General features: G+C 33.3%; 1 protein-coding gene across 5 annotated transcripts in view; it reads left to right on the forward strand.

Moving 5' to 3' along the window:
- The window catches only part of LOC128031184 (zinc finger protein 385D), an 82,087-nt gene that overhangs the window by 49,209 nt on the left and 6,029 nt on the right, over positions 1–26,849 (forward strand). For 4 of the 5 annotated variants that reach the window (XR_008188064.1, XM_052619436.1, XM_052619435.1 and 1 more), the window contains exons 3-5: positions 5,614–5,721; positions 11,664–11,835; positions 26,542–26,808. Coding sequence is in view for 4 of the 5 variants with exons in the window: in XM_052619436.1 (XP_052475396.1) it covers positions 5,614–5,721; positions 11,664–11,835; positions 26,542–26,808 (547 nt within the window). In the remaining variant the exon portion in view is untranslated. The remainder of the gene's footprint in view (positions 1–5,613; positions 5,722–11,663; positions 11,836–26,541; positions 26,809–26,849) is intronic. The other variant, XM_052619437.1, reaches the window with a different exon arrangement.

Raw genomic sequence — 26,849 nt, forward strand, 5'->3', positions numbered from 1 at the left:
TACGGTATGTCACTTCATATAACAAAAGAAAAGTTGTATTGCTTAGATGTTGCTCAAGAGGTTTAAAGTATTTACATTTCTTTTATGTACTGGCTTTGTCTCAGATGTTTCTCATAAACATAAAAACCAATAAGCCAATGATTGACATATGGTAGGAATATATAAATATGTTTAGCAGTTCATTTCACTTGATGTTAGGAGATTTTGATGAGAAAAGTTTTAGTTTTGTTAAGAACTGACTATTAATGGCTTTGCAGTCTTGGCCAATCTGAGACATTGTTTAATTAGAAGCTATTTTCTCTCAGTTTTATCTTATATAATCTATTGAGGAGATTTTTATTTTTAATGTGCATGCAGGATATCTCATTTTGGATCTTTCTTTCAACATAAAAGGTTATTCTGTGTACTATGAAGTATTAAGAATAAGGAACTACGTGACGTCTGGTTGGTCCAGACGTTGTTTCATTCTCTAAGGCTTCTCTTAATGTTTCACTTTGAGAGCTGTGATTTATATTTATATATCTCATTTAATTTCAATTTTCTTTTGCTACAGCCCTCTGGCACACGCCATAACTCATCATTATGTGTGCAATAAGTCAGATAAGCAGTTCAATATTTAATATGTTTCCCTCATATTTGTTTGGATGTTATCTGGGTCTCACGGGTAGATGATTCCCGCTCACGCCGCGGCCGACTGTGGATGATTTTACACGTTTATCAACATGTACTGTTCATCATCCCGGACTGACCGCCTCATCCAGATCTGAATTGTAAATTCCGCCGGTTAAAATCAATAGACGCAGGGATGGGATTCACACACGTGGGCGTGTAATTGGGAAAAACATAAGAGCTGGTATTGCTTCTGACAGGTCATTTATCCCACTTTGGTTAATGGTAAGCGAGGCTGGTGTTGGCCGCGGCTGGATTCGGTCATCATAACTCAGTCTATGTTTTATCTCACGTTTTGTTTCTACAGAATAAACACTTTGCAAATTATGCTGATCTGTTTACCACCAGGGTGGATCCCTTAGGCTGATCCAGAAGACGAAATAAAAGCAACAGTTTAATTTCTTGCCATGTAGCTTACTCACATACTGATTCATACCTTGATTACAAATCCTGCTCATGGCACTCTATAATTCTTAAAACAGGCCTTTTGTTTATAGTTAAATAATAATAAAAAAGTTAAATAAATCAGTTTTAAATGCAAAAATGCTATGTACATTACTGATTAAGGCTGTTTAGGGTTTTAATTTTTAATTTATTTATTTATTTATTTTTTTCAAAAGAAGTCTGCTCACCAAGGCTGCATTAATTTTATCAAAAATACAGTAAAATTATGAAATATTATTAAAATAGCTGTTTTTTATTTGAATATATTTTAAAATGTAATTTATTCCTGTGATGCACAGCTGTATTTTCAGCATCATTCCTCCAGTCTTCAGTGTCACATGATCTTCAGAAATCATTCTGATATACTGATTTGCTGCTCAATAAACATTTCGGATTATTATCAATGTTGACAACAGTTGTGCTGCACAATATTCTTTGTGAAAACTGTTGTACGTGTTTCTCAGGATCCTTTGATAAATAGAAAGTTCAAAAGAGCGGCATTTGATTGAAATTGAAACCATTTCTAACAATATAAACACCGTTTGCATCTCTTTTGATCAATGCAGTACATCCTTGATGAATAAAATTATCATTATTATTATTTTTTTTTTTTAAATCTTACTAACCCCAAAGTTTTGAACAGTAGTATAGTTTGTCTTTATTATTTAATTTTTTCATTAGAATTTTTTTTGAAGGACTAATTGACCAAAAAAAAAAAAGTTTTAACAATACAAGGAAGCATAAAGTAGATATTTACTTATTTCTTTCTTATTTAGAAATGATACTCCATGAAATGCTCAGTCCCTGGTTGTCGTCTGTCTCTGAGGGCAGCGGAGGTGGCGTCCCGTCAGCTGTAATCACAGTGTTTGCAGGAATGAGACGAGACAGTCTCATGAGGAGGAAGAGGAAGTGCACCGCAGGAGGTTCACGCTCGCTCACTGACATGTTTGTGGCACGTTAAGATGCTGCACGTCAGGAAATGTCTCGCGTCTGTCAGTGGTCAGCGGGAGGCTGATTTAAGACGACTTTGAATATCTTGACATCCTGGAGGTTTTTAGGTTCCACTGCCTTCAGGAGCAAACCATATTTGGGCATTTGGAAATGAATTATATACATCAGAATGCGGTAGTGCACTTAATGTGTCAGAGACCATTTGTGAAGTTTCCCTTAAAGCAATTTAGAAAAACAAGTGATTTTTGCTCAAGACATCTTAAAGTCGTAGAACAGAAGTAAAGCTTTTATGCTCATTGAATCAGTAGTTTGTCTTAAAAGGTCGCAGTATGGAAACCATCAAATGAATGTGTGCCACATTAAGCACATTAATTTGAGACAGATTCAGTGATTATGTCAGACCTCTGATGTTACTCTTTGTGCTTTGCACATTTAAAGTCAAAATTCCCCCTTTTTACATTTAGTTGGAATAAAAATGAAATTCAATTTAAATAAAAAATTTCAAAATGTATGTTATTGATCATAATGTGAGCGACTCATCCGTGCATAGGTTTTATTTTTAAAAACATTTGAGTCTTTAATCAAAATGTAGTTTTAATGTCCACTTAAACAGATTTTAAGAATAAAGTGGCGATTGGTACACATTGTTTGAGCTTCATATTTTGGGATTTCTGCAGCACTTATAAAGGTTTTTAATAAGAGAAGAAAGTCTTCAGTTCATGACTTGCTTTTAGACACAATTTTTTTTTTTTAAATCAGGCGGTGTGATCAGAAGGTACAGTAAAAGAGGAACCTGTGTTTTGACCTGTTACAATTTGACAAATTGTAAGAAAAAAAGAGTGGGAGCAGAGATTAAAAAAGTAAAAGATATCTATTATAGTTGTTTTTAAACATTGAAGCATTGCTAATGCTAGTGTCACACTATGCTGCTGGAAGGAACATGGAGCCGAGGATAATCGAAATAGTCTTAATAATCCAACACAGGAGTAAATCCAACAGGAAGAACAGAGGGAGATACAGTTTTAGAAATGGTAGACCAAACAAAAGTGAACTGAAAGGACATTGCTTATAAAGTCAGGCTAAAGAGGGAGCCAAGGGACACAGACCTGGGAACTAATCAGAAATCAAGGAGAAACAGAAACTGGATCACAGGAGAAAACACACACACACACACACACACAAATCCATAGTTCTGACAGCAAGACATTTACATTTAGAGACCATTTATTGTGTTATATTGAATTTATTCCTTCATTTTATTTGGTCCTTATAATGTCATAAAAAGTTATACATTTGACCTGCAGAATCCCTGTTATTCATTGCGTGCATGCTCTTACTTTGACACCAAAATCCTAGAAAACCCTGGCGATTTGAAAATGTAAAAATTAGTTTTGTTTTTGATGGTTATCAGGTTTTTATTGTGCATGTAAACGCTTTGAATGAGAAGCAGCGTTTCTTTGCTCAACCCCGGCGTGTTTGGAGCGCGAGGTCATCGCCGCGCACAGATGGTTTGTCTCTTTTTCTTTTCTCTCTGCTCTTTTTCTCGCTCACTTCCTGTGTTGTTTGCACGTCCTCCTCGGAGTCCTTCGATTTCCCAGCAGCCCTTCGCAGGCCAGCTGGACGTTCTCCAAAACTTACACCCATCCTGCTGTTTTAAAGTGCCATCTTGTCCTTTTTAGCCGTGCATGAGAATCATATCAAGTAACTTTTTCAGATATGCTGTCCAGCAATTTTTCATGCTCATTTCAAACACGTGCATGTGGTACCAATATGGCATGGGTTCGTACTCAATTGACATCAGATTATAACTTACTGCAACTAATTTGGCCCAATGTCATCTAATAAAAAAGAGCGTATCAGGTTTCTAAACTGCGTGTCACTTGTCAGGAATTCAAGTGGAATTGATTTAGGAGCCTCATCTACAGCTGGCCGCAGAAGACGATTGTGAATGGAAAGTGATTTTCTGCTTGTGTAACACCGGCGGCTGGGCTGACATCTGACTGCAGCAGGTTCAAGTTTTTGAACCATCACAGAACAGATATTAGAGGAGAGAGCGATGGGCGTTCGGCCAGACGTCCGTATATCAGTTTGAGGAGACGAAGGCAGGAGGCAGACGCTTATCTGATGGATGGACAAATGAATGCAGCAGGCAGGAGCTGAGAGCTTCAGTGTAATTTCACAAGCTCATCTAAGACCGAGATGCTCTCAGCATCACCACCAAAGTCCACCCCAACCATGTCAGACTCAATTTGACATTAGACTGACTCTGATAAACAACAGAGGAGGATTCATACGACTCTGTAATATTGATTGTAGTTTTTATTTTTTAAATACTAAAGAAAAACAATACTATTTTGATCATATTTTAATTATTTATAATTAAAGACCAAAATACGGGACAATGGTTGGGATTTGTAAGGTGATTCTTTTAGTCCTGTTAAAGAAGAATTCATATTTCATTTATTTATTTTTATAGGTAGATACTAAAATATAATTTAATAAAATTTTAATGATTTATTTATAATTAACGTGTAAAAACACACACACAAAAAAAACCCCTAGGCCTTTTGAGGAAGTATTCGTGATTTGTTTTTAAGTAAACAAGTATATAAAAGGATACTATTTTAGTAACATTTGAATGATTTATTTTTAATGAGAACCCAAATAAATGAAAAATTAACATACATATAATACAAACTGTATTGGGAAAATAATTAAAATAATAAGTAAATAATCCTTAGTTTTAACATTTAAGTATATATATATTTTTCACTAAAGATTCACTAAAAGAACTTGTTCAAAAGTCAATTGTTTCATGCATCGGACTGCATTGTTTGCACTGTGTATGTTTGATTCACTAAAATGAAAACAATGATTCGTGAGTCATCAGTTTTGTGATTCAGACTACATTAGTTGCACTGTCTCTTTTCGATTCACTATAAATAACCAGTTTATTAGACCACAGATTTATTTTGGGACTTATTGTCTTTGCATCAGCCCTATGCCAATGCACTGTATGTAAAGCAGGTAAAGATGTCCTGTCCGTACATACATTTCAGTCAATATTAAAATGTTTATTTAAAAAAAAAAATTTATTGTATAGCAAAATTGTGAATATGCATATTTAACTAAATATTATCATACAAACTAGTACATTTAAATATTCTTTGATGTTTTTGTGTTTTCAAAGAAAGTTGAATCCAATGCTAATCAGTCACTCACACGAGATGCACAACTACACATGAGAGCTGTTGTAATTTCAGCAGACCTTTCTCAGTGTATCATTTTGATTTGGGTTCTCATGAACTTTTCGGTGGAGTTTGTTTTCCCCTCCTCTTTCTCAAATGCATTGATTTAAAGAGTCTTTGTGTGTGAAAATCGTTGTCCTTTAACGTGTTCGGTCCATAACCACAAGTCGTGTTTCTGGTGAAGTCGCTGGGGGCTACATTTTATCACGCCGTGCGATGGGTAACACAGTTGACATTCAGTGCACCGCTGGGGTGAATAAAGCGAATAAAACTGCTTTTCCGTTCTCTCTCCTCTCCTCAGATGGACCCCGTTCAGAAAGCTGTTTTGCATCACACACTCAGCGCTCCAGCCTCCTCTAAAAGAAAAGCGGTCTCATGCGGTGTATGCCAGCTGAGGTTTAACTCACAGGTGAGATTTGTTCAGCGTGACCCTGATATTCCCGTCTAAAGCTGCTGTAGAAAAGTATGTTATTATCCAACAGAGTCAATGTAATTAAATAATGCATCCAAACATTAATGAAATTTCTGGCATTATTTAAATCACCTCATTATTCTTATTTTAATGAAATATTTGACAAAAGACGAAACACCTAAAAAGAAGGGCTGTGGAACGATACCTATTTCCTGATTCAATTAAGTTGATTCACAAATGCTCAGTTTGATTCTGATACTTTTTAATATATTGCAGGTCATTCTGCTTACAAGTAATACATTTTCTCTCATTGCTAATGCTGTAAATTAAACAGGGCAGTGTTTCAAACTGATTCAAACACAGAACTGTCTTTAACCATAACCTTTCATTAAACAAGACTTCGCACTTTATGTTTTAGACAAATTAAAATATCCTGTTAATAAGCATCAGAGTATAAAACCTTAAAAAAAACATTTAAGACTAATTTGTTTTATGATTTAGATTACACTGTTCGTGCTGTATATATTTGACTCACTTTAAAGAATCACTTCATAAGAGTCATATGTTTTTAGAGTTTCTGCTACATTGGTTGGGCAATATATATGTTTGATTCAATAAAAAGAAATGGTTCAAAAGAGTTATCTATTTTGAAAATTGACTGCATTGGTCAAACTGTGTTTTTAATTCACTAAAAAGAACCAGTTCATCAGAATGATTTGTGAATCAAACTGCATTGGTCACACAGTATGTGTTTGATTCACTATTAAGAACCAAACTATAAGAATCATTTGATTTGAAAATCTGACTATATTGGTCACGCTGTATGTTTTTAATTAACTAAAAAGAACTAGTTCATTTTTGAATCATACTACACTGACGACTGTATTTGATTCACAATTATTATTTTTTTCTAACTTTATTGATTGCACTGTATGATTTAATTCATTGGAGTCGTTTGTTTGTGAGCTGGACTACATTAGTCGCTCTGTATGTGTTTGATTCACTAAAAAGAACCAGTTCATAAGAGTCATCTGTTTTGTCATTCATACAACATTGGTCACGCTGTATGTATTTGATTCACTAATACGAACCAAATTATAAGAGTCATTTGTTTTGAGAATCTGGTTTGCACCATATGTTTTTGTCTCACTGAAAAGAACAATCGTAAAAGGGCTGATCACGTCATAATGTGTTTGATTCTCTAATAAGAACCAAATTAGAAGAGTCTTTTTCTTTGTTTTTCCTTTTGTTTGGTTTTTGAGAATCTGACTGCATTGGTCACGCTGTATGTTTGTAATTCACTAAAAACAACCAGCTCACGAAAGTCATTTGTTTTATGAATTGGACAGCATTTGTTGCATTGTATGTGTTTGATTGACTAAAAAGAACCAAACTATGAGTCATTTGTTTTGAAAATCTGATTACTCTGGTTGCGCTGTATTGATGAACTAAAAAATAATATCTCCTATAAGAGTCTTTCGCTTCAAGGATCAGGCCACACATGTTTTTGGTTCCCTATAGAAAACCAAAGTCACTAGTTTCGGGGATTGATATCTTTACCCAGCTCTATATGCAGTAAAGACCTAAACTGTCAATACACTGTGTGTAAAACAAGTAAAGAAGTCATGTCCATATATTTGATCCATTTCTACTGTCATACATTAAATATCGTCATACTTCCAGCCATCTATTATGCTCAGACAGTAGATCATCCACTGACACATCTGATTCATTGAGGATGACTTTGCAATGGTCTGGAGGACAATTTTATTATCCGTCCTTCATCCATACTTCTTCCTGCATGCCATGCTTTCATCAGAGGCATTTAATCCAAATAGGATAACTTTAAAAAAATCCCAATAGCATATATAATCAAAAATAAACTAAAAATAATCATAATACTGTAGCATTTCCCATATCTGCTCTGTTAGGTAGTCATTTACCCCGCCACTGTCAGATATCAAGCTGTAATAGGCCTATCAAACAGTAATCACAGCTCATTATGCGCATCCGTCAGGACCGTGTGACAGGATGAGTGGGCGGGGCTGCTGTTGACCAATCGCATGCCCTGTAGCTCTCCAGCAGCCAATCATAGAGAGCCTTATACACTCAAATCACGCCGTATGCTCAGTAAAACCTCATTATCATTGGCCATTTGTGCTCCAGCTTCCAATCAGCTCCAATCTGAGCCCGGGAAGTTTTTATACGGCACATCTTCAAAAATTAAATGGCTTCTGGAGAGTTACAGAGTCCAGCCATAAATGCCGGGCGACTTTTGAAAATGACATTTGGAGTATATATATTATCGCCACAGGTCTGTTTGAATATGAGTCACTTTGTTATGGATTCTTCTGGGCATATGAATTATAAATACATTTTATAATGGTGGGAGAGAGAAAACCTAGTTAGTTCTTGAAGTGCTTTTCTCTTTGCCTGCCAAACACAGAGAATGTAGCTCTAATTCACTTTTGATTGATAGTGTCCTTTAACTGTGTCCCAATGCTGTTGTCCATCTTAGTTAAACGCTTGGCCATCACAGTGGCAGCTCTTCACTGTCGTGAGTTGTTTTTTTGTTTTTTTTAATCAATTTATTTGTTGATTTATTTATTTGATACATATTTATAATTTATTATATATTTATTTAGAATTATTTACAATTGTTGTTATAATTATACCTTTTTATGTATTTATTTTATATTTGTATTTAAGTCATTTAATGTTATTTACAACCCCCCCCCCAACTACTGCCAAAAAGTTAGTTCTGTGTATCTTTTTTACTCTAGCATTTATAATATATATATATATATATATATATATATATATATATATATATATATATATATATATATATATATATATATATATATATATATATATATATTGTTTATAATTACTATACCTTTTTATATTTATTTATGTATTTCAACTCACTGACAAAATGTTCCTTCTGAACTTCTGCATTTGTGCCTTTTTGGTAATTTTTACAGTTATAATACTGTTTCTAATATTATAATTTTTATTATTATTATTGTTATTTATAAATATTGTACCTTTATGTTTATTGTATTTATTATTTAGGATTTTCATTTTATTTGAGTTTTTTCTAACTAACTGCCAAAAAAGTTAGTTCTAGACTAGCATCTTTGTTTTTGTTACCTACATGTTTGTCTTTTTTTAACATCTTATTTTACAATGAATTATGATGTAAAAAATCTAAATGACTGATAATTGTTTTTTATATTATTCATTTTGCACTTACTGGCAAATATTTAGTTTAGACCGTAGCATGTGTGTTTGTTACTCACATAAATATGAGACACTTGGTTATGGATTCTTCAGGGCGTATGAATAATAAACACAGTATAAAATGGCACGGGAAAGAAAACGTAGTTAGTTTTTGAAGAGCTTTGCTCTTTGCTTGCCAAGTACAGACTGCAGCTCTAATTTGCTTTTCCCATGATTGATTGATCGCGTCATTTAACAGTGTCCCATTGCAGGTGCCCATCTTAGTTAAAGGCTCATGGGGCAGGACTGACTTCCTCCTCATCGGGCGTCCGCTCTTGGCCATCACAGTGCCAGTTCTTCCGTGTCGTGCATTTAATGAATGGTTGATTGCAGCTCAGATTGCACATGACATTAATCTATGCCACTGTATTCTCCCCTGTGATTGGCGGACTGAATGAATAGCTGCAAGGTGTCGAGAAACATCCCATTTATCACGGTGTTAAAGCCATTTTCATAACACTATCCCGCTCAAATGATGTGTTACTTACAAACCCCCCTGATATAAATCTATACGATTATGATCCATATCCCGCCCTGCTTTGTACAAATACAATATATCAAAAGGAGTCTGATCCGTCGCGCATTTAATGTCTTTACAAAATTACCTCTCTGGCAAGCAAACTGGTATTGTAAAGAAAAAAGGTGTGAGAAGAATGTGAGTGTGAAATATTTTGTTAGCAAGGTCTGAACTGAATGCTCACCGAAATATCAGCTTTGGCATGTAAACAGCAGTTTTTTTAACAATGCAATTATCAAATCAAATAGAAATGTATTTATTTATAATCATACTAATCAACTTTTTAAAAGCTTTTATTCTTTATTTATTTTCTAATTTACACACACACACACACACACAATTATATGTTATTTTGTAATTATGCATCATTTTAAATATTCATGTGTAATTGTTAAATTATAGAAAAATAATAGTACATTTTTGTTAATTTTGAATTTTATACATTATTTAATTTTATTTATTTTTTCTAGCTTATCATTTGAAAAAAAAAAAATGCAAAATACAATTTTATTGCCAGTAATAAATAAATAATATTTCTAAGCATAATTATTAAATATAAAAATATAATAACCGTAACTTTTTATATTTATTTATTTATATATTTAATTTGACTAACTTACCATAAAAATTATTTTTGGACTGATGTGTGTCTACTCATGTTTTTTTTTTTTTTTTTTTTTTTTTTTTTTTAGTAATTTACAAAATATTAAAATAATTATTATATGAATATTGAAAATGTTATGTTTATTTCATATTTATTTTAGATTTAATTAATTAATACATTTTATTAATTTATTTATTTGTCATATTTCTAATATATAATTATTTAACTTTTTACATTAATTTTTCTAAGGTAATGGCAAAAATATAATTTTGGACTTTAATTGCGATAATAATATATTATAATGTTTATTTAGTTAGTTTTGCACCAGTAAGGTCGACGACTGCCTTATTTATTCAAAGGCGTTAGCGCTGAGGTAAACAAGGCCAACTGAAAGGCGTTGCGAATGGTCTGGTCCAAGTGAGCTGTAATAAATCTTGTTTGAAGGTGAAAGCAAATGGCACAGAGCGTTTGAAGCTGCCTACATTGTGCCCGCAGATATTAAAAGATTTGTTTCACACCAAGTCAGCCACGATGAGCTGGAAGTTTTATGTATGGCTCTGTGTCTTACGGGATAATATCCTCACACACAGACGACTGGGAGAGGCCATTCTTTTCTTCTCTGTCAGACTCTTTATTCCATACCATTACTCAAAGAGACTAGGCCAAAACCTAGTGAACTGCATGCGGTCTACTGCCTACATAGGGAGCTGCCTTCTAAAGGGAACATCCTGACTGAAATGAAACCACCTTTATCAAGCGATAGAAGTGAGCAGACTTGAAAATGCTACTGATGTTAAAATTTAATACATATGAGATACATTAATATTATTATATATCATTATACAAACCTTAGTGATGAATGAATGAATCAGAAGGAATTACTGTCAATCAGCTGAAATTAATAGTCAAATTAATTACATGATATGCGGATTAGTTAATCATTCAGTTTAAGCAGGCACTAACTGCACCAAATTAACATAGTGAATCTTTAATTGAAGTCATTGTCATTATTTCCAGCACAAACACGTCTCTTTTATATGTAAATTAAGCTCATTATAGGTCGCACCTGATGCAATTTAAGTATGCAAAATCATGAAATTAATCAGTTAATCAATATTTATTGATTTATAGAAGATTTCCTATTATATTGACAGATGAATAGGCATAAAATGAAGAAGTGAATGGCTCCAGTGATATTTTTTTTCCACTAAATATTATAGTGTGCACACCTATCATGCCTTAAAATGCTGCATATATGTAGGCAGCTCATTAGCTTTTGAAACCGTTCCAGAAAGACACTGTAAAATATAAGATTCACAAGCAAGTAGGATTTCTCATAATGAGGGCTGCATTAAAGATGGGCGTCATGTGACCTTCATCCTCACAGATGGGTGGTTTGATGTTGACAAAATGCAGCGCTGCTTCCAGCAGCTTGTTTGCTCATGGCTCAGAGCTCCTTTGCCCCGTCTGCTGTTGTTAACACCTGGTCCGGGCTGGCCCTCTCCTCGGGTCGGCTGGTTTTGTGTTTCCTAGAGCCAGGCATTGGCCCACTACAAAGGCACCAAACATGCCAAGAAGATGAAATCCATGGACGCTCCGAAATGCCTCAAACACAAGAGCTCTCTGGTCACCAAGGAAAATACCAACAAGGAGCCATCTAATAGCCTCTCTCCCTCCACAGCATCCAGCAACTCTGACAGACAAGGTAAGAGGAGAAACATTATCTCATGTCTACAAGCATCGCTATTAATGTTGCTCATGATTGCAGCTCATACCCCAAAGTGTTAGACTTCAGTGTGTAGCTCGTCTTGAACTGTTTGTGACAAACTTGTTTGAAACAGGAGTGTGTTGTGAACAGTTATTTTTTAAAGATTAGCAGATAATCAAAAATAAATAAATCCTTGATTTAAGATGTGGTCATGTTTAATGTTGCTCAATGAAACTTTGTAAGGTGAAAGAATGCTGTTGCAACAATTTTGCATGCAGTCTCAGTCTTATTAGAGACAAAGTAATTATAGTGTTAATAAAAATTCTGCAAACACAATGTGTCGGTATAAACATCCTAAATTAAAAGCAAAAGAATTATTGGAGTTGAAATGATGATTAATAAGTTAATAAAATTGAGTTAATAAAAAATAATGCAAACACAATGCATGTAAACAAAGCTAGGTAAAATGAATAATTAAATAAAGATTGGCAGACAATAAAAAAGCACAAAAAAAAAAGAGTCATAAAATGGGACAAGGTGAATGATACAGGAATAAATAACAAATTAAACATCCAAAGCTATTCTGCTGGCTAGCAAATAAATAATCTCTAAATAAATGTTGATTTTTTTATTTTTTTATTTTTTATTATCTGTAGTCGAGATAAAGGTTAAGCTTAAGATCATGATTTTTTTGGGTAGGGTTATAGCACACGGTTAGCAAATGTTAGCATAATTTCTTTGGGTTTGCTTTGGCATCTAATAGAGCGTTTGGACCCAGAAACAGTGTGTGACGTCAGGCTTAACAACGGATTGGTTGGCATTGCTAATTTGTATGTCAAAGTTCACCAGACCTCAATTTGGAGAGAGAAGAGGACATTCTTTCCACAGGAAACTCAATTTGGTCAAATTCTTCATTGCACAAATTGCCACTGAAATGCCTGAACTTTGCTCATGAGATGTGCATGTGTCCATGCCTTTATTTTCGAGCCATATCTAAGTATCTATGTATACTTTCTTGCAATTTGGCCCATAATATCTTATTGAACTGAAGGTTACTTGTACCAGTAAGAAACCACCTAGAAAACACCCAGCATAGTATTGACAAGTTTTGCATGCACAAAGGGCAAATGTAAGAGTCTGTTAGAGTTCTGCTATTTACTGCTGTTTTGTGCTACAGAAGAAACATTCATCAGATTTCCCTGGACAAGGATTGACCTCCTCTCCTATTTCTGTCACAAAGAGCTTTCTCTCTGAACCAGAAACAAGAAATATGTTCCACGAATCATCTTAAAGGCCGTAATTTGGGTCCTAGGCACGCGTTTCGCAGTAATTGTGTTGCTATTGCACCAGTACAGTACTTTATGTTTATGTGCACCAGTGGAAAATAGCACGACACCCACTTCAGGTTCTGGTTTTCATTGACATCTCCTGATCTTAATATTCTTCTGCAGTACAGTGAAGTTATACATATCGCTCTGGTGGTTCAGTATGACTCGTACTGCTGTCCCTTACCAAAAAGTAGTAAACTTCAAGTATACTTAAGTAAAGTTCAAGTATATTTTTAAGCATGCTTTATGTAGCAAGTATACAAATATCAGTGTTCTAGTAGTGTTCTTGTAAGTGCACTGTTTCAATACTCATTGGGACGAAATTAACCCACTTTCTAGTATTTAAAAGTATAGTTTTAAGTATAGCAGTAGCAAACTTTGAGTACACAACTAGTTTATCTCTATGTTTGTAGTTTGTACTGCAGTTATACTAAAAGTGAATTTATATGTATACTGATAGTTTACTAATTAAATACTTTGTACACTTTGAAGTATAGTCTTAGTAAACTACTAGTAGTTTTATACTGCAAGTATACTCATAAGTTGTCTTTAAGTGAACTATACATCATACTTTAAGTATACTACTATGTCCTTATTTAGGTTTTAATTTGTATATATATTTTTATATGAATATCTAAACATACAAAACATCTAAAGGAAGAACAGGGTATGTGCTTACAAAAACATTTTATTCTAGTTTCATTGGTTCTTTTTTTTAAACACTTTAATGTGGGTTTCATTATATAAAAAATATGGAATAACATTTGGAACAAAAAGCTGAAAAAAGACTGAATTCGATTCAGAATGATAATCAAAACGTAGATGGAGTCGATCAACACCGCAAAGCTTGAATGTAATTATTACCTCTACATCGGTCAACATTTTATTCCATAACACTACAGTTCTGATGCTGTTTCATGTCACATGATCATGTTAGATTACATGTGTTAGTATTTGTTGTTTCGGATTCTAGGAGCACAAGTATAGTTCAAATATATGTAGACTTTTTAAGTATAAGTCAAGTATAAAGTACTTAAATATCATTTTAAGGCTATTTCTGAGAAGTACATAAAGCCTATTTCTGAGAAGTACATAACAAGTAAACCAAAAAGCATACTTTTTTAGTTTAAAAGAAGTATACTAATAGCACACTTGAATAAACTTATTTTTCGTAAGGGGTTGCAGATGATCCAAAGCAAGCAGCATCCTCCTGTGTTTGTTAGCGATCCAGGGGTTGGCTGTATTCTCTGCAGGATTACAGCTGGATCAGGTTGCTGGAGTCTCATGGCACGAAATTGTATATGTAAGCACTTTGTGGAATAAGGTGCACTCAACACATGTCTGGAACCGATAATTTACTTCACTCTTTTTTGTTCTGCTTGTTTAGGCCCAGCAGTCACGCTTGCCCAATGAAAATGTCTATTTGTACTAAAACACCTGGTGTAATCTAATTTGTGGCATTTTAAGGCAAAAGTGTTGCCTGAAGTCAGAGAGACGCTCCTCCACAAGCCATTATAAAGCAATGCCTCATCTCTATGAGCAAGAGGAAATGCAGTTTGTTTGGACTCATAGATGCAACACCAAACACAATCACAAAAGATGCACTAGTGTTTGTAGTTTGTGTTCTGTGTGCATTGTGCTTTTTATAAACAACATGTTTTTTTTTTTTTTTTTTTTTTACCAACTGTTGTTCTTGCCAACACTTTGTGGTTAGTTCACTAAACAGTTACAATGGTTTTGCATGCAGTCTGTATTTAATTGCAAAAAAAAAAAAAAAAAAAAACAATGCATGTAAAGGACACTAGATTTTATTTTTCTGCAAAACACTTTGTTTTGCAACACACCTTGCTCTTTTTCCATTTTTTTTATTTACTTAAGTCAAAAGGATTAATCATAAAGTTAAAAATACTGCAATAGAAAAATTGCTAAATGCATGTCGATGCCAGGTCCTGCCTTTTTTCTTTCTTTCTTTTTTTTTTTTTTTTTTTGGCAATATTATTTTTTTCAAAGGAATAGTTCACCCCAAAAATTTAATTTGCTGAAAATGTATCCACCTTGAGGCCATCCAAGATGTAGATAAGTCTGTTTCTTCATCGGATCTGGAGAAATGTAGCATTGCATCACTTGCTCACCAATGGATGCTCTGCAGTGAATGGGTGCCGTCAGAATGAGAGTCCAAACATCTGATAAAAACATCACAATAATCCAAAAGTAATCCACAGGACTCATGAATTAATGTCTTATGAAGCCAAAAGCTCGAGCTTTTTTGGACTGTTTTCACTTGCAGCACTTGATCTGTGCATATTTCACTCCTGATTCAGACAAAACAACTTTTTCACTGAGGAAAGCAATATTATGGATAGAGGACTCATATTTAAGCCAGAAGCAACTGTTCTGAAGTTAAAGACGTCTCAGTGTGGGATTTGTTTCTAACAAACATGCAGCTTTCACTTCTCCAGATGTTAATTGATGGACTGGAGTCCTGTGGATTACTTGTGGATTATTGTGATGTTTTTAGCAGTTGTTTGGACTCTCATTCTGACGGCACCCATTCACTGCAGAGCATCAATTGGTTGAATGCTAAATTTCTCTAAATCTGTTCAAATGATGAAACCGATTCATCTAAATCTTGGATGGCCTGAGGGTGAGTAGATTCTAAGCAAATTTTAGTTTTAGGGTGAACTATTTCTTGCATTAAGTACAGTTTTATCTTCTGCAGTACTTTATTTAATTGCAACTATATGAATCATCTTTCTGACTCCATGGCTATCCAGTTTAACCAGGCACTACTACATGTGCTAAAATAAGAATATTCTGCATTTAAATTCAGTATTTTATTCTTTTCCATGTCCTTTTTTTTGTAAATGAGTCTCATTACTGATAACGCATTAATCATAAGGCCAGTGCTCTTGTGGAGAGATGCTGTGGAGTCACATTAAGTATGTTAGATCATGATATTGTAGTCTGCTGCTTCATACACTCTTTAGTACTCAAAACTGGGTTTTGCACCATGCACACACTGCATTTAACACAAGTCTTTTGTATACATTTGTGCTGTGCAATTTGCATTATTCTTTAGCAAATGGTGCTAAAACAACACATGCACTACATGCAAATATACGGCCCTATCTTCAGAAAACAAATCGAGCCGGTGTATTGTTTGCATTAAAACAGCCTGCGAATAAAGAAGGGCACCGTGACCCAGTTGAGTACATGATCACGCAGGGCCAGAAACCTCCCGATAAATCAGGCTACATCATACCGACCGCAGCATCAAACCCCACCGATTCTCTCCCATTCCCAGCATTTGGGGTGAGCTCGGCGTTTGTTGTCAAAATGCCACTCGGTAATGAATATTAATGTGCGTAGATGTCAGAGAGATGAATTGTGGAGGCGGATGAAACCTGCATTATCTAGAGTTTATTTTCTGCATGTAATGAATAGCAGAGGCTCAGATACTAATAGGTTGGCTTTAGGGTGAGCAGAAATCAGTGCGGGAGATTGTCTGCTCTTTGAGTGGCTATTTAATGTGTTTAATTCAAAGTTGTCTTTTGTCAGGACTGGGAAGTGAATTATGTTTGGGAAGAGAATATGTATGCATGTGACTACATACTTTGGAGGTGTTTGTTATATTCCATCTGGATGCCACTGCATTCGTAATGAATTTCTTAGCCTGGGGCTTCTCTGTAAAGGTCGTGCTAGATTTCAGCATGAAAGTTACTTTGGACCTTGCAAAAAAAATAAATAAATAAAATAAAAAAAATAAATATATATATATATATATATATATATATATATATATATATATATATATATATATATATATATATATATATATATATATATATATATATATATATATATATATATGCAATATATGCATACTCCATGGCAGAGATACTCATATTGTTGGTATGTGTACTTTTAGTTTTTGTATTTATTAGTTTCTAATAAATAATTTTCAGTCTTCACTATAATAATCTATCTGTCTGTCTGTCTGTCTGTCTATCTATCTATCCTCACACATTTTCATTCTTATAGTGAAGACTGAAAATTATAAAAAAATAAATAGCATATATATTTATATATATATTTATATATTAATAATTATAGCATCTATCTATCTATCTATCCTCACACATTTTCATTCTTATAGTGAAGACTGAAAATTATAAAAAAAGTAGCATATATATATATATATATATATATATATATATTTATATATATATATATATATATATATTATTATTATTTTTATTTATTTATTTATTATTTTTTTTTTTTGCTAAATATTTATCAATATTCATTTATTAGTTTTTCTGCTATATAATTAAAAGTAATATAAATAAAAAAGTTATTACATACACACACATAATGGAAAATATATAAATAAACATGCATGTAAATAAATAAATGTGTATATATGTGTGTGTGTATTTTGCTAATTGTCTAATGTTTATACTTTATAATACATATAAATATAAATAAAATATAATATATAGTATTTAATAGGATATACATAATATATAATTTAATGTAAATGTAATGTAAATATTATTTACGGAAATTATTTATATTGTTCTTTTTATTGAATATATTACATATTTATATAAACATACAATAAAAATTTTACTTAATAGTTCACAAAAATGAATGCTTCAAAAACAAAAGACAAAACTGTGCATGTTTGCATTCTGCTGTCCTGTGTTTGCATACATAGGCTGCAAGGCTTGTTTTGTTTAGATGTGGATATTATGGTTTTAAAATCCAGAGAAAAGTGTTTTACATTATTATTAGAATTATTATTTGTAGTAGTAGTAACTTTGTTGAACTAATTACTAGTGAACCATTATTGAGAGTAAAAACTGGTCTACTTCCTTTATCCCGGTGCATCTAAAACCTTTGAGGCTAGAAAAAAGACACTACAGCGCCTGCAGATATAGTGATGCCACAGACATCTAAAAAAAATGAAACCGAAGTAAGAAATTGTCAGAGCTGAAAATGACATCTAGTCAGTGAGACGGCAGCATCAGCCTCAGCAGCAGCACACATGGCCGTTATCTGAGGCAGAGAGAGAGAGAGATGGTCAGTGGACAGAGAGAGAGCTGCTGTAGATGAGAAGATGAGTCAGCAGCCGCGTGTGTGTGACACAGACGCTTCCATCTCTCTGTTCCAGTCCAGTGCCGGAGGAAATGTACCCTGATATTAGCTATTAAAGAGCAGATTGTCAGGGGAGGGACGCCAGCTCAGACAGCTGCACAATGCGACAGAAAGCACGAGTCAGGAAAGAGAGAAGAACAGACCGGACTTCAGATGCTTTCTCTTGGTTCAGAGCTGGTTTATGGAACGGGACGGTGCTCTAAAACTGCACTTTCACCTACCAACCTGATGCTTCTCAGATGTTTCTCCTGAGAAAAAGTGTCCAGGGATCTCAACAGTGTTTCCAAATGTGTTCAGATCAGTGATATTTTAGCAGCATTGAGATACAGGATTTCTGCAGGGTGTCTTAATCAGAGTAAGGTCTTAAATTGATGAAGGCATGGCATTGCTAAATCAATATCCTGCATAGTATTTTTGTCTTGTTTTTCGACACAAATAACTAAAGATCCTTAAATTAAGATATATTTACTTGAGATGCAAAATTAAGATATTAAGTCTTATTTTCCGAGGAATTGAACAAAGTTTGTTTAAAACAAGAATAAATATCCATCAGTGGTGAATAAAATCTGGTTTCCTCTAAGAATTAAGTAAAAAAAAATTCTGAGCCCATTGGCAGATCTTAGTTTTTTTGTTTATTTTATTTTTTTTATCATAAACTTGCTTGATTTTGATCAATTTCACACAAAACATTTAGACTCACCATCTTTAGACATTCACACAGGAAAACAAGACAAAAATACTGAGGAAAACGTCACATTTTGCAAGTGTGATCAGTTATTTCCATATTTAAGTGTTTGGAAGCAATAGTATTAATGCATTTTTTTAAATCTTTTTCTTTTTTTCTTTTTACTTATATAAGAAATAATGGAGATGACTTGACTTAAAAGGTCTTTTAAAGTTTATTTTTATATATTTTTATATTTTCTGATTTTTATTAGTTTTTCTTAATATGTCTATTTTTTTAAGTATTCAAAATTAATTTATCATTTGTGTTTCATTTAGTTTAACTTGATATACTAAAATAAGTCAAAGAAAAAAAAGAAAGAAATACTAATAAAAATGACAAAACATCAAAATGAATTAATTAAAATTTAAACGAAATCAGAAAATATAAAAATATACAAAAATAAAAATAAACTTTAAAGACCTTTTAAGTCCCTTCTGCTCACCAAGCCTGCATTTATTTGATAAAAAAATACAGTAACATTTTAAAATATTCTTACCATTTAAAAGGACTGTTTTCTATGTGAATAAATGGTAAAATGTAATTTATTCATGTGATGCCAATCTGAATTTTCAGCATCATAACTCCAGTCTTCAGTGTCACATGATCTTCAAAAATCATTCTTATATCCTGATTTGCTGCTCAAGAAACATTTCTGATTATTATCAATGTTAATATCAATCGTGCTACTTCTATTGTTGTAAAAACTGTGATAAACTTTATTTTTCAGGAATATCTGATGAAAATAACTTTGAAAGGGACAGTGTTTTGAAAACTTTCTAAATGTCTTTACTGTCACATTTGACCAATTTACGCTGTTTACATTTTTCCATGGCATTGAAGAAATGTTCTGGTTTTCTGTATTTTCACTGTTTTTTACGGTAGGAGGCGCTATTACACATTTTCTGAAAGAGTACTGAATCTCAGGATCACAGCATGGTGGAGAAGAAACAAATAAACACATATGTAAGCAGATGCATATGTAAAATAACGTGATCATAAATTATTAAACAGCATACAAATACAAAACTGCCAAACATTTCCGAATTAAATGTTGACTCAGGAAGTGTTTTAGGAGCGTGTGGATGAAAGTGATCTTTTTTTGTTTAAAAGCAGAGGCTTTGTTCTTTTGACATGTGTCCCTGTAGCACAAAAAGCTGTAATAAGTCTCTATGGTATATTTATAGCAATAGCCAAAAAAAAAAACACTGAATGGGTCAAAATATTTTGTACATTTTCTACCGTAAAAACACAATTTTTGATCTTCGTTTGGAAAACTTTAAAGGCAATTATTTTTTTTTTTTTTTGCATTCTCAGATTGCTGATTTTCAAATAGTTGTATCTCAGACAAATATTTTCTGATCCCAACAAACCATACATCAATGGAAATCTTATTTTTTCAGATGATGTATAAATCTCAATTTCGAAAAATCTACGCTTAAGCCTTGTATGTGGTCCAGGGTCACATATTGCTTGTTCAGATATTCATGTAGCAAATTATTCTGGTTTGGGATGTGAATGTGTAGCATCACGCAGCAGGTTTGTATTCGTTGAGGACTGTGAGTAAAAAGCTGTCTTGTCGCGGTGCTTTAGAGAAGGCTGCAGCACAAATGACCTCCTCCCTGGTGTTTTACAGAAGCTATTATTCTCTATAAAATATGGATAATTTCTAAATGAGATATTTGGGGCGATTAATAAAAAAACAGAGGTCTGAGAGGAACGCCTGGCCCTCGGGGACTGATTTCACAAGTCAGTGTGATTCATAATGGGGCGTAATCATTATAATTAGAGGCCTTAATCCAGCATCATGGTGAAAATGTAATCAGAACTCAAGGGAACTTTCTGATTAGTTGGTATAATAACGAGGGTGGACGGATTATGGAGACGTGCGCTTATTACTGCCCCCGTAATTAAAGAGCAGAGATTGGCAAGTGTTCAGGCACATCAGCAGAAACAGACAGGAGAGTTACTTGAGAAAATGAGATACGTATTTTTTTCATGATTTGGTATTATTTAATTTTCAAATTATTCGGTTTACATCATTTTATGAATGTTTATTATCAATAATAAGATTTATTATTTAAAAATTCATATTTTAATATTTTGAAATGTTGATTACTTTGAACTACTTTTTTAATTTTATCAGTCAAAATATAATATTTTATTTTATTTTATATAAACAATATTAATACTAAAAATTTTGTTAAGTAATATTGTGCATTAATATTAGATCTGATAATAGCATGTTTAATTAATCTTGTCATTTGTATTTGTTTTTATTAATTTTATCTCAGTTATTCTTTTTTTGTACATCAAGTTAAACTAAATTAAAATGGCAACTATTTTTAATATTTTAGTTTAGTTAATACACACACACACACACACACACACACACACACACACACACACACATTATTAGATTGTTAATAATCATTTTAATTGGAAAATGACTGATATCCGTGATTTTATCAAAAAGCATGATATGTTTTAGATTGCGACCAACCAGAGATAAAATATTTTATATTATATTTATTTCTTAAAATATCATAATTAAATATGTTTGTTCTGCTGTTTTCTTTCCAAAATGGATGAAAAGCAATGCTGGGAAAAAACTATAAAAACTAATATATCACAAGTTTCTCCAAAAACATTTTGGTTTGTTTATTTATTTTTTCTAATTCATTAAGAAAGTGTTGCATACAGAGCATTATGGATCTTTAGCCACAATATCAAAATGTGTGATTGCATTTTAGCATTGAAGGATAAATATGTGTCGTTGTGATATTTTGTGACTTAATGCAATGACATTCAGGCATTTTATTTCCATTGTTTTTGACTGGTGACATAAAAATGAATTGCACTGACTGAGCCAGATCTGTTCTGTCACCTCCAGCACATTGATAGAGCAGACTGATCAAAGCCAACCCAGTCATTAATGAGCAACCATTGATCTCTTTGTCTTTTTCCTTCCTTGATGTTCTACCTGTGTGTGTTTCTCCTTCTTTTGACACACAGGTCACAGCAGAGTCTATAGATCACCAGCACACTGACAGACAATCAAAGCAGCCTGTACTCTCACAAACCACCCTTTAATGACTTAACACACACAAATGCTGCTCAAACTGTTCACACGTCGTAGTTCGGGATGTGCCAGACTTCCTGTAGAGTCGGCCGGTTGTGATCCGAGCTTCCTGATGTTAGATGAAAATGAGGCTAATGTTCAGGTCAGCGCTGCTGCCCACCTCCCTTACTCTTTATCTGTCGTTCAAGGGGAATCTCTTCATAAACAACAAACGACTTTGTGGGCTTTTGACATCAGCGGTAAATTGATTAATTGAGGAGTGGAGCTGTTTTAAATTACCTCTTCACTGAAAAATTACAGCTGGATGGAAAATATGGTCTAAATTGCTTGGTCTGTTCGCATGATATATTTATACAGTGTTATTGCAGCAAAGATAAGATTTATTTTTATCTTTATTTTTTGGATTATGAACAACTGTGCTGCTGTAGATGCAGTCTTTATTATTTTCTTTTGCATTATCCTAAATGGTTGTACACGATCATGAACCTGCTGCACTAGTGAAATATACAAATGATTCATAAACAAATGACTCTTTTGAATCGGTTCCTTTTAACGAGAATTAGTTCTTGTTTTAGATGTTACCACAAATAGTGTTGTGTTTGTTTAGTATATAATCAGAAATATTTATCTGAGGCTTTTCCTCCAAAGTAATAAAAGAATCATTAATGGAGTCATTATGGAACTGGAATCATTAAATGGAATATGATTCATAATTGGTTAAATTGCCTGTGATTCAACATCCTACACGAATAGGACATAATTGTTTCCAGATGATGTGCTCCTTCACACACATGCACCAAATGAGTATTAAAACTGAACCTATTAAAAGATACAAATAAAACATACATAAGTAGATGAACAACTTGAATTTAAAATGTAAAAACTAAAAAATGTATATTTGAACACCTAATAAATTTGAACTAAATTAAATAAAACTGGAAACAAAAATAAAACCCAATTCAAAATATTATTAAATATGGTAACACTTTTCAATAAGGTTTAATTTGGTAAAATTAGTTAACTTATTTAATCTCAGCATTTACTAATGCATTTTTCAAAGCAAAAATACTGTTAACATTAGTTAAATGACTATGAAATAACATATAAAAACTAATATTAACAGTGGTTAATAAATGTAGAAATATATTTGCTCATTGTTAGTATAAGATTTTTCAACAAATGAGATCCTGTATTTAAAACCTGGAAGACTCTGACCATGCCATTGCTGTTTTTAAATTTTTTATTTCTATTATTTTTTTTTTCATATAATGCAGGTTTTCCAAACTTTTTGTCACTCAAACCACTTTAAATCTTCAAGTCAATATTTAAAGTTAAAATTTCAGTAATTTCACAACATGTTTGAAAGTTCTCTGCTGTCAGTTAATAGTTAAATAAATATATCAATTATTGATAGTCAGATAAACAAATAAAATATATAAAAAGTGTTTTAGTTTGTTTTCGTTTGTTTCTTTTGTGCTGTCAGCGTTGCTGCCTCAGTCCAAAGCTCAACAAGCTAACCTCCTTTTTACGATACAAATCATTGCAAAGCAACTTTACAAATAGTTATTTTTAAACTATATTTAGTGGTAGCTTATCAGTGGTGACTGTCAGTTTATATGCATATTGCAGAAATTTTTGGAAAAACTAATACAAGACGTAGTCACCCAGACGATGAACACTATTAACAGCAATTATTATATGATGCAGTGACACTTGTAGCAATAGTTGTAAGTTCTGTTTGTTAATTCAGAGTTAGCATCATCTGGTGTCCTCCAGCATCATCTTTTCTCAGGTGTTCTGGATCCAGACTGGAGCTTGTGTAAATCCTACATCCCGTGACAAAACAGAGAAAAAAATAGAGACTTCATTAGCATAGCTGCTCATCCAACCAAGTAAAATTAGTTAACCCAAGCTAAAGAATAAGAATGCACATTTGATCAGATACAACTGCAGTCAGAAATTATGAGATGAATTATGCGAAAGAGATGGGTTTTCAATCTAGATTTAAACAGAGAGTGTGTCTGAACCCCGAACATTATCAGGAAGGCTGTTCCAGAGTTTGGGAGCCAAATGTGAAAAAGCTCATTTAGTCGATTTTGCTATCCTAGGAACTAACAAAAGTCCTGTATTACGAAACTATATGTGCAGAACAACCTATTGGTGGAGTTTAGGGTTAACTATAGTGTTGAATTGATTATGTGAAAGTATCGAAACTGTGGACAATAAAACATTTGCAATAAATATGTTTTTAGTCGAATAGTCATTTGATCTCATATGACCTAAAGTAAGGGTTTGCAATAACACGGTTTGACCTGTGTGGCACTGTAGTGCAAAGCTACTAATTCAGCCTTCCTGCGTATAATTATACAATTATATATTTTTTTTCTGCTCTTTGAATTTTTCGAATAATCATTAGATGAATCCATTTTCAAAATAATGGTTTGTTGCAGCCCTGGGGTTAACCGTCGCACACATGGACTGTTTTGCCGTTTGTTTTCCTCTCCCACATGTTCCTTGTTCCCTTTTGTGACCTAGCTTCTCCTTCATGATGATTGTGTTCTTTGATTTCAGGTGTTCCCTCTTTAGTTTCCATGGGTTTTAATTAATTACTCCACCTGTTTCAGTTCTCCCTGATTACTTTCCCTGTGTTTATTAGCCCTGTGTTTCCCGGAGTCTGGTGTCTAGTCTTAACCATCAATCCCCGTGTGCTACATGCATGTTCCCATATATTTCTAAATAAAGTCTGATTGTTCTGGATCCTCCCACATCTCCTTGCTCCTTTGTTTTCTCATTCCTCGCAGTAAGCGCCCTGTGACACTAACTAATCGGTTGTTCGGTAGCATCCATGTCTCTTTTCTTTTACAGATGACCCAAAGAGGAGCTCTGGGATAAATAAAAGACTCTACTTTACGGGTCACCAAAATAGAACAACATAATTCAGTATCGATTGAGTCCCCAGGGTTTGATATTAAGAGAGCTTCTGTGTTATTATTGTACGAAGAGTTCAGACCCTTCAGACATTGATCAGAGCGTCCTGCCAGAACCAGACCTCATCTGGGGAAATTCAGCAGCAGTTTATCTCATTCACTGCAATTCATTTCAGTGTCGACCACATTAGGTAAAACTGGCGTGTGGCGCCATCGATCTCAATATTTAACACAGTTATTTTCCAGCACAAAAAAGGAAGTCTTCAAATCAAAGCTAGTCCAACACTTGGGGAAAACTCAGGATCAGAACGCGAGAGTGCTGCTTGATGGAATAAAGTGCTCATGTATTATTGACGATGGCACCGAAGGAGCTTTTAGAAGTTGACAAGTCATCAGTGACATCAGGGTTTGTGTTTATATGTGCCTGCTTCATATTTATTCATCCAAAACACAAGCCAGTACTCATCCATCCAGTGGACAGTATAATGTGCTTATAATTAGAAAAATCGGACTTCTATATGTGCCTCAATACAATGCTTCAGATTAGAAAAATATGAATGAGTTCATCATATTTATTTAGTTAAATGGTATTTAACTTGTATTAACTTAACTTAAATTTATTATTGTAATTATTTTACATTGCATAGTCTATTAAATGCTTTAAAAATGAAAGGGACTGTACTTTTCAATCATTTTCTTTTTACAGTTTATTTGAAACTTGATGATTTATAGTTGATGAATAACGAGTCTCTATTTATTTATTTGCTTGTTTGTGTTTCAAATATTGTATAATTTTTTTTTTTTGCAATTTATTAAATTATTAAAGTTGTTTAATAAAATGTATTTTGTATTGCCATGTAGTTTGTAAGTTATGCAGGAAATGTTTTTTGTATATTCTAATTAATAATTGTTCTTATTTATAATAATGTTCTCTTCATATTTAGAACTTCAGGGATAAGTTATTCATAATAAATGACGAGTCTGGATGTATTTATTTATTTGTTTGCTTTTTAAATTTAAATTGTTTGTTTTAGCTTCATTTTTAAGTTCTATTAAATTATTATTTTATTATTTAAATATTGTATTAATAAACGTATTAAATAATCATTATTTGCTATTTGTTTTGTTTGTGTGTGTGTGTGTGTTTGTGTGTGTTTATTTATGCTGGAAATTGAGCAAAATGTTTTTGGATAATCTTTTTCAATAATATGTCTTTGTATAATCAATTAATTTCATTAAGTGCTTTAAAAATGAAAAGTACTTAATTTTTAATTCTTTTATATTCATATTTGGACATTCATATATAATGAATAATTGTTTTGTTTTTATCAATGATGAGTCTGGCATCAGTGCAAGAATAGCTTCACATTATGAAGCACTTGAGTTCAAAACAATGGACTCCCAATAAAACAGTAAAGCTATTATTATTATTTAAGCAAGCTATTATTTTTAAACCAGAAACGTGTTATTTGTCTTTTACAGGTGGGAGTCATGGAGTGCCTGTGACCCCTTCATCCCCCTCTTCTGCCCCAGTGTTCGGCTCCGGGGTGGAGCCCACAGAGCCAGAGTCTACCTCAGCATCAGGAGGAGAGGACGGCCGCTCCATCACCCCCATCCCGCCTGAACCAGAAGAGAACGACCCCGCCGTCAGTCCAGAGACGGAGGATGAGAAAGCACTGCGTCTGCTCTACTGCTCCCTCTGTAAGGTGGCCGTCAACTCTGTGTCACAGCTGGACGCACATAATACCGGTAAGCAACTTCTCAGAGCCTTTTTTCAGAGTTCAGCAGAA

Source organism: Carassius gibelio, chromosome A16 (assembly GCF_023724105.1).
Source record: "Carassius gibelio isolate Cgi1373 ecotype wild population from Czech Republic chromosome A16, carGib1.2-hapl.c, whole genome shotgun sequence".
NCBI lineage: Eukaryota > Metazoa > Chordata > Actinopteri > Cypriniformes > Cyprinidae > Carassius > Carassius gibelio.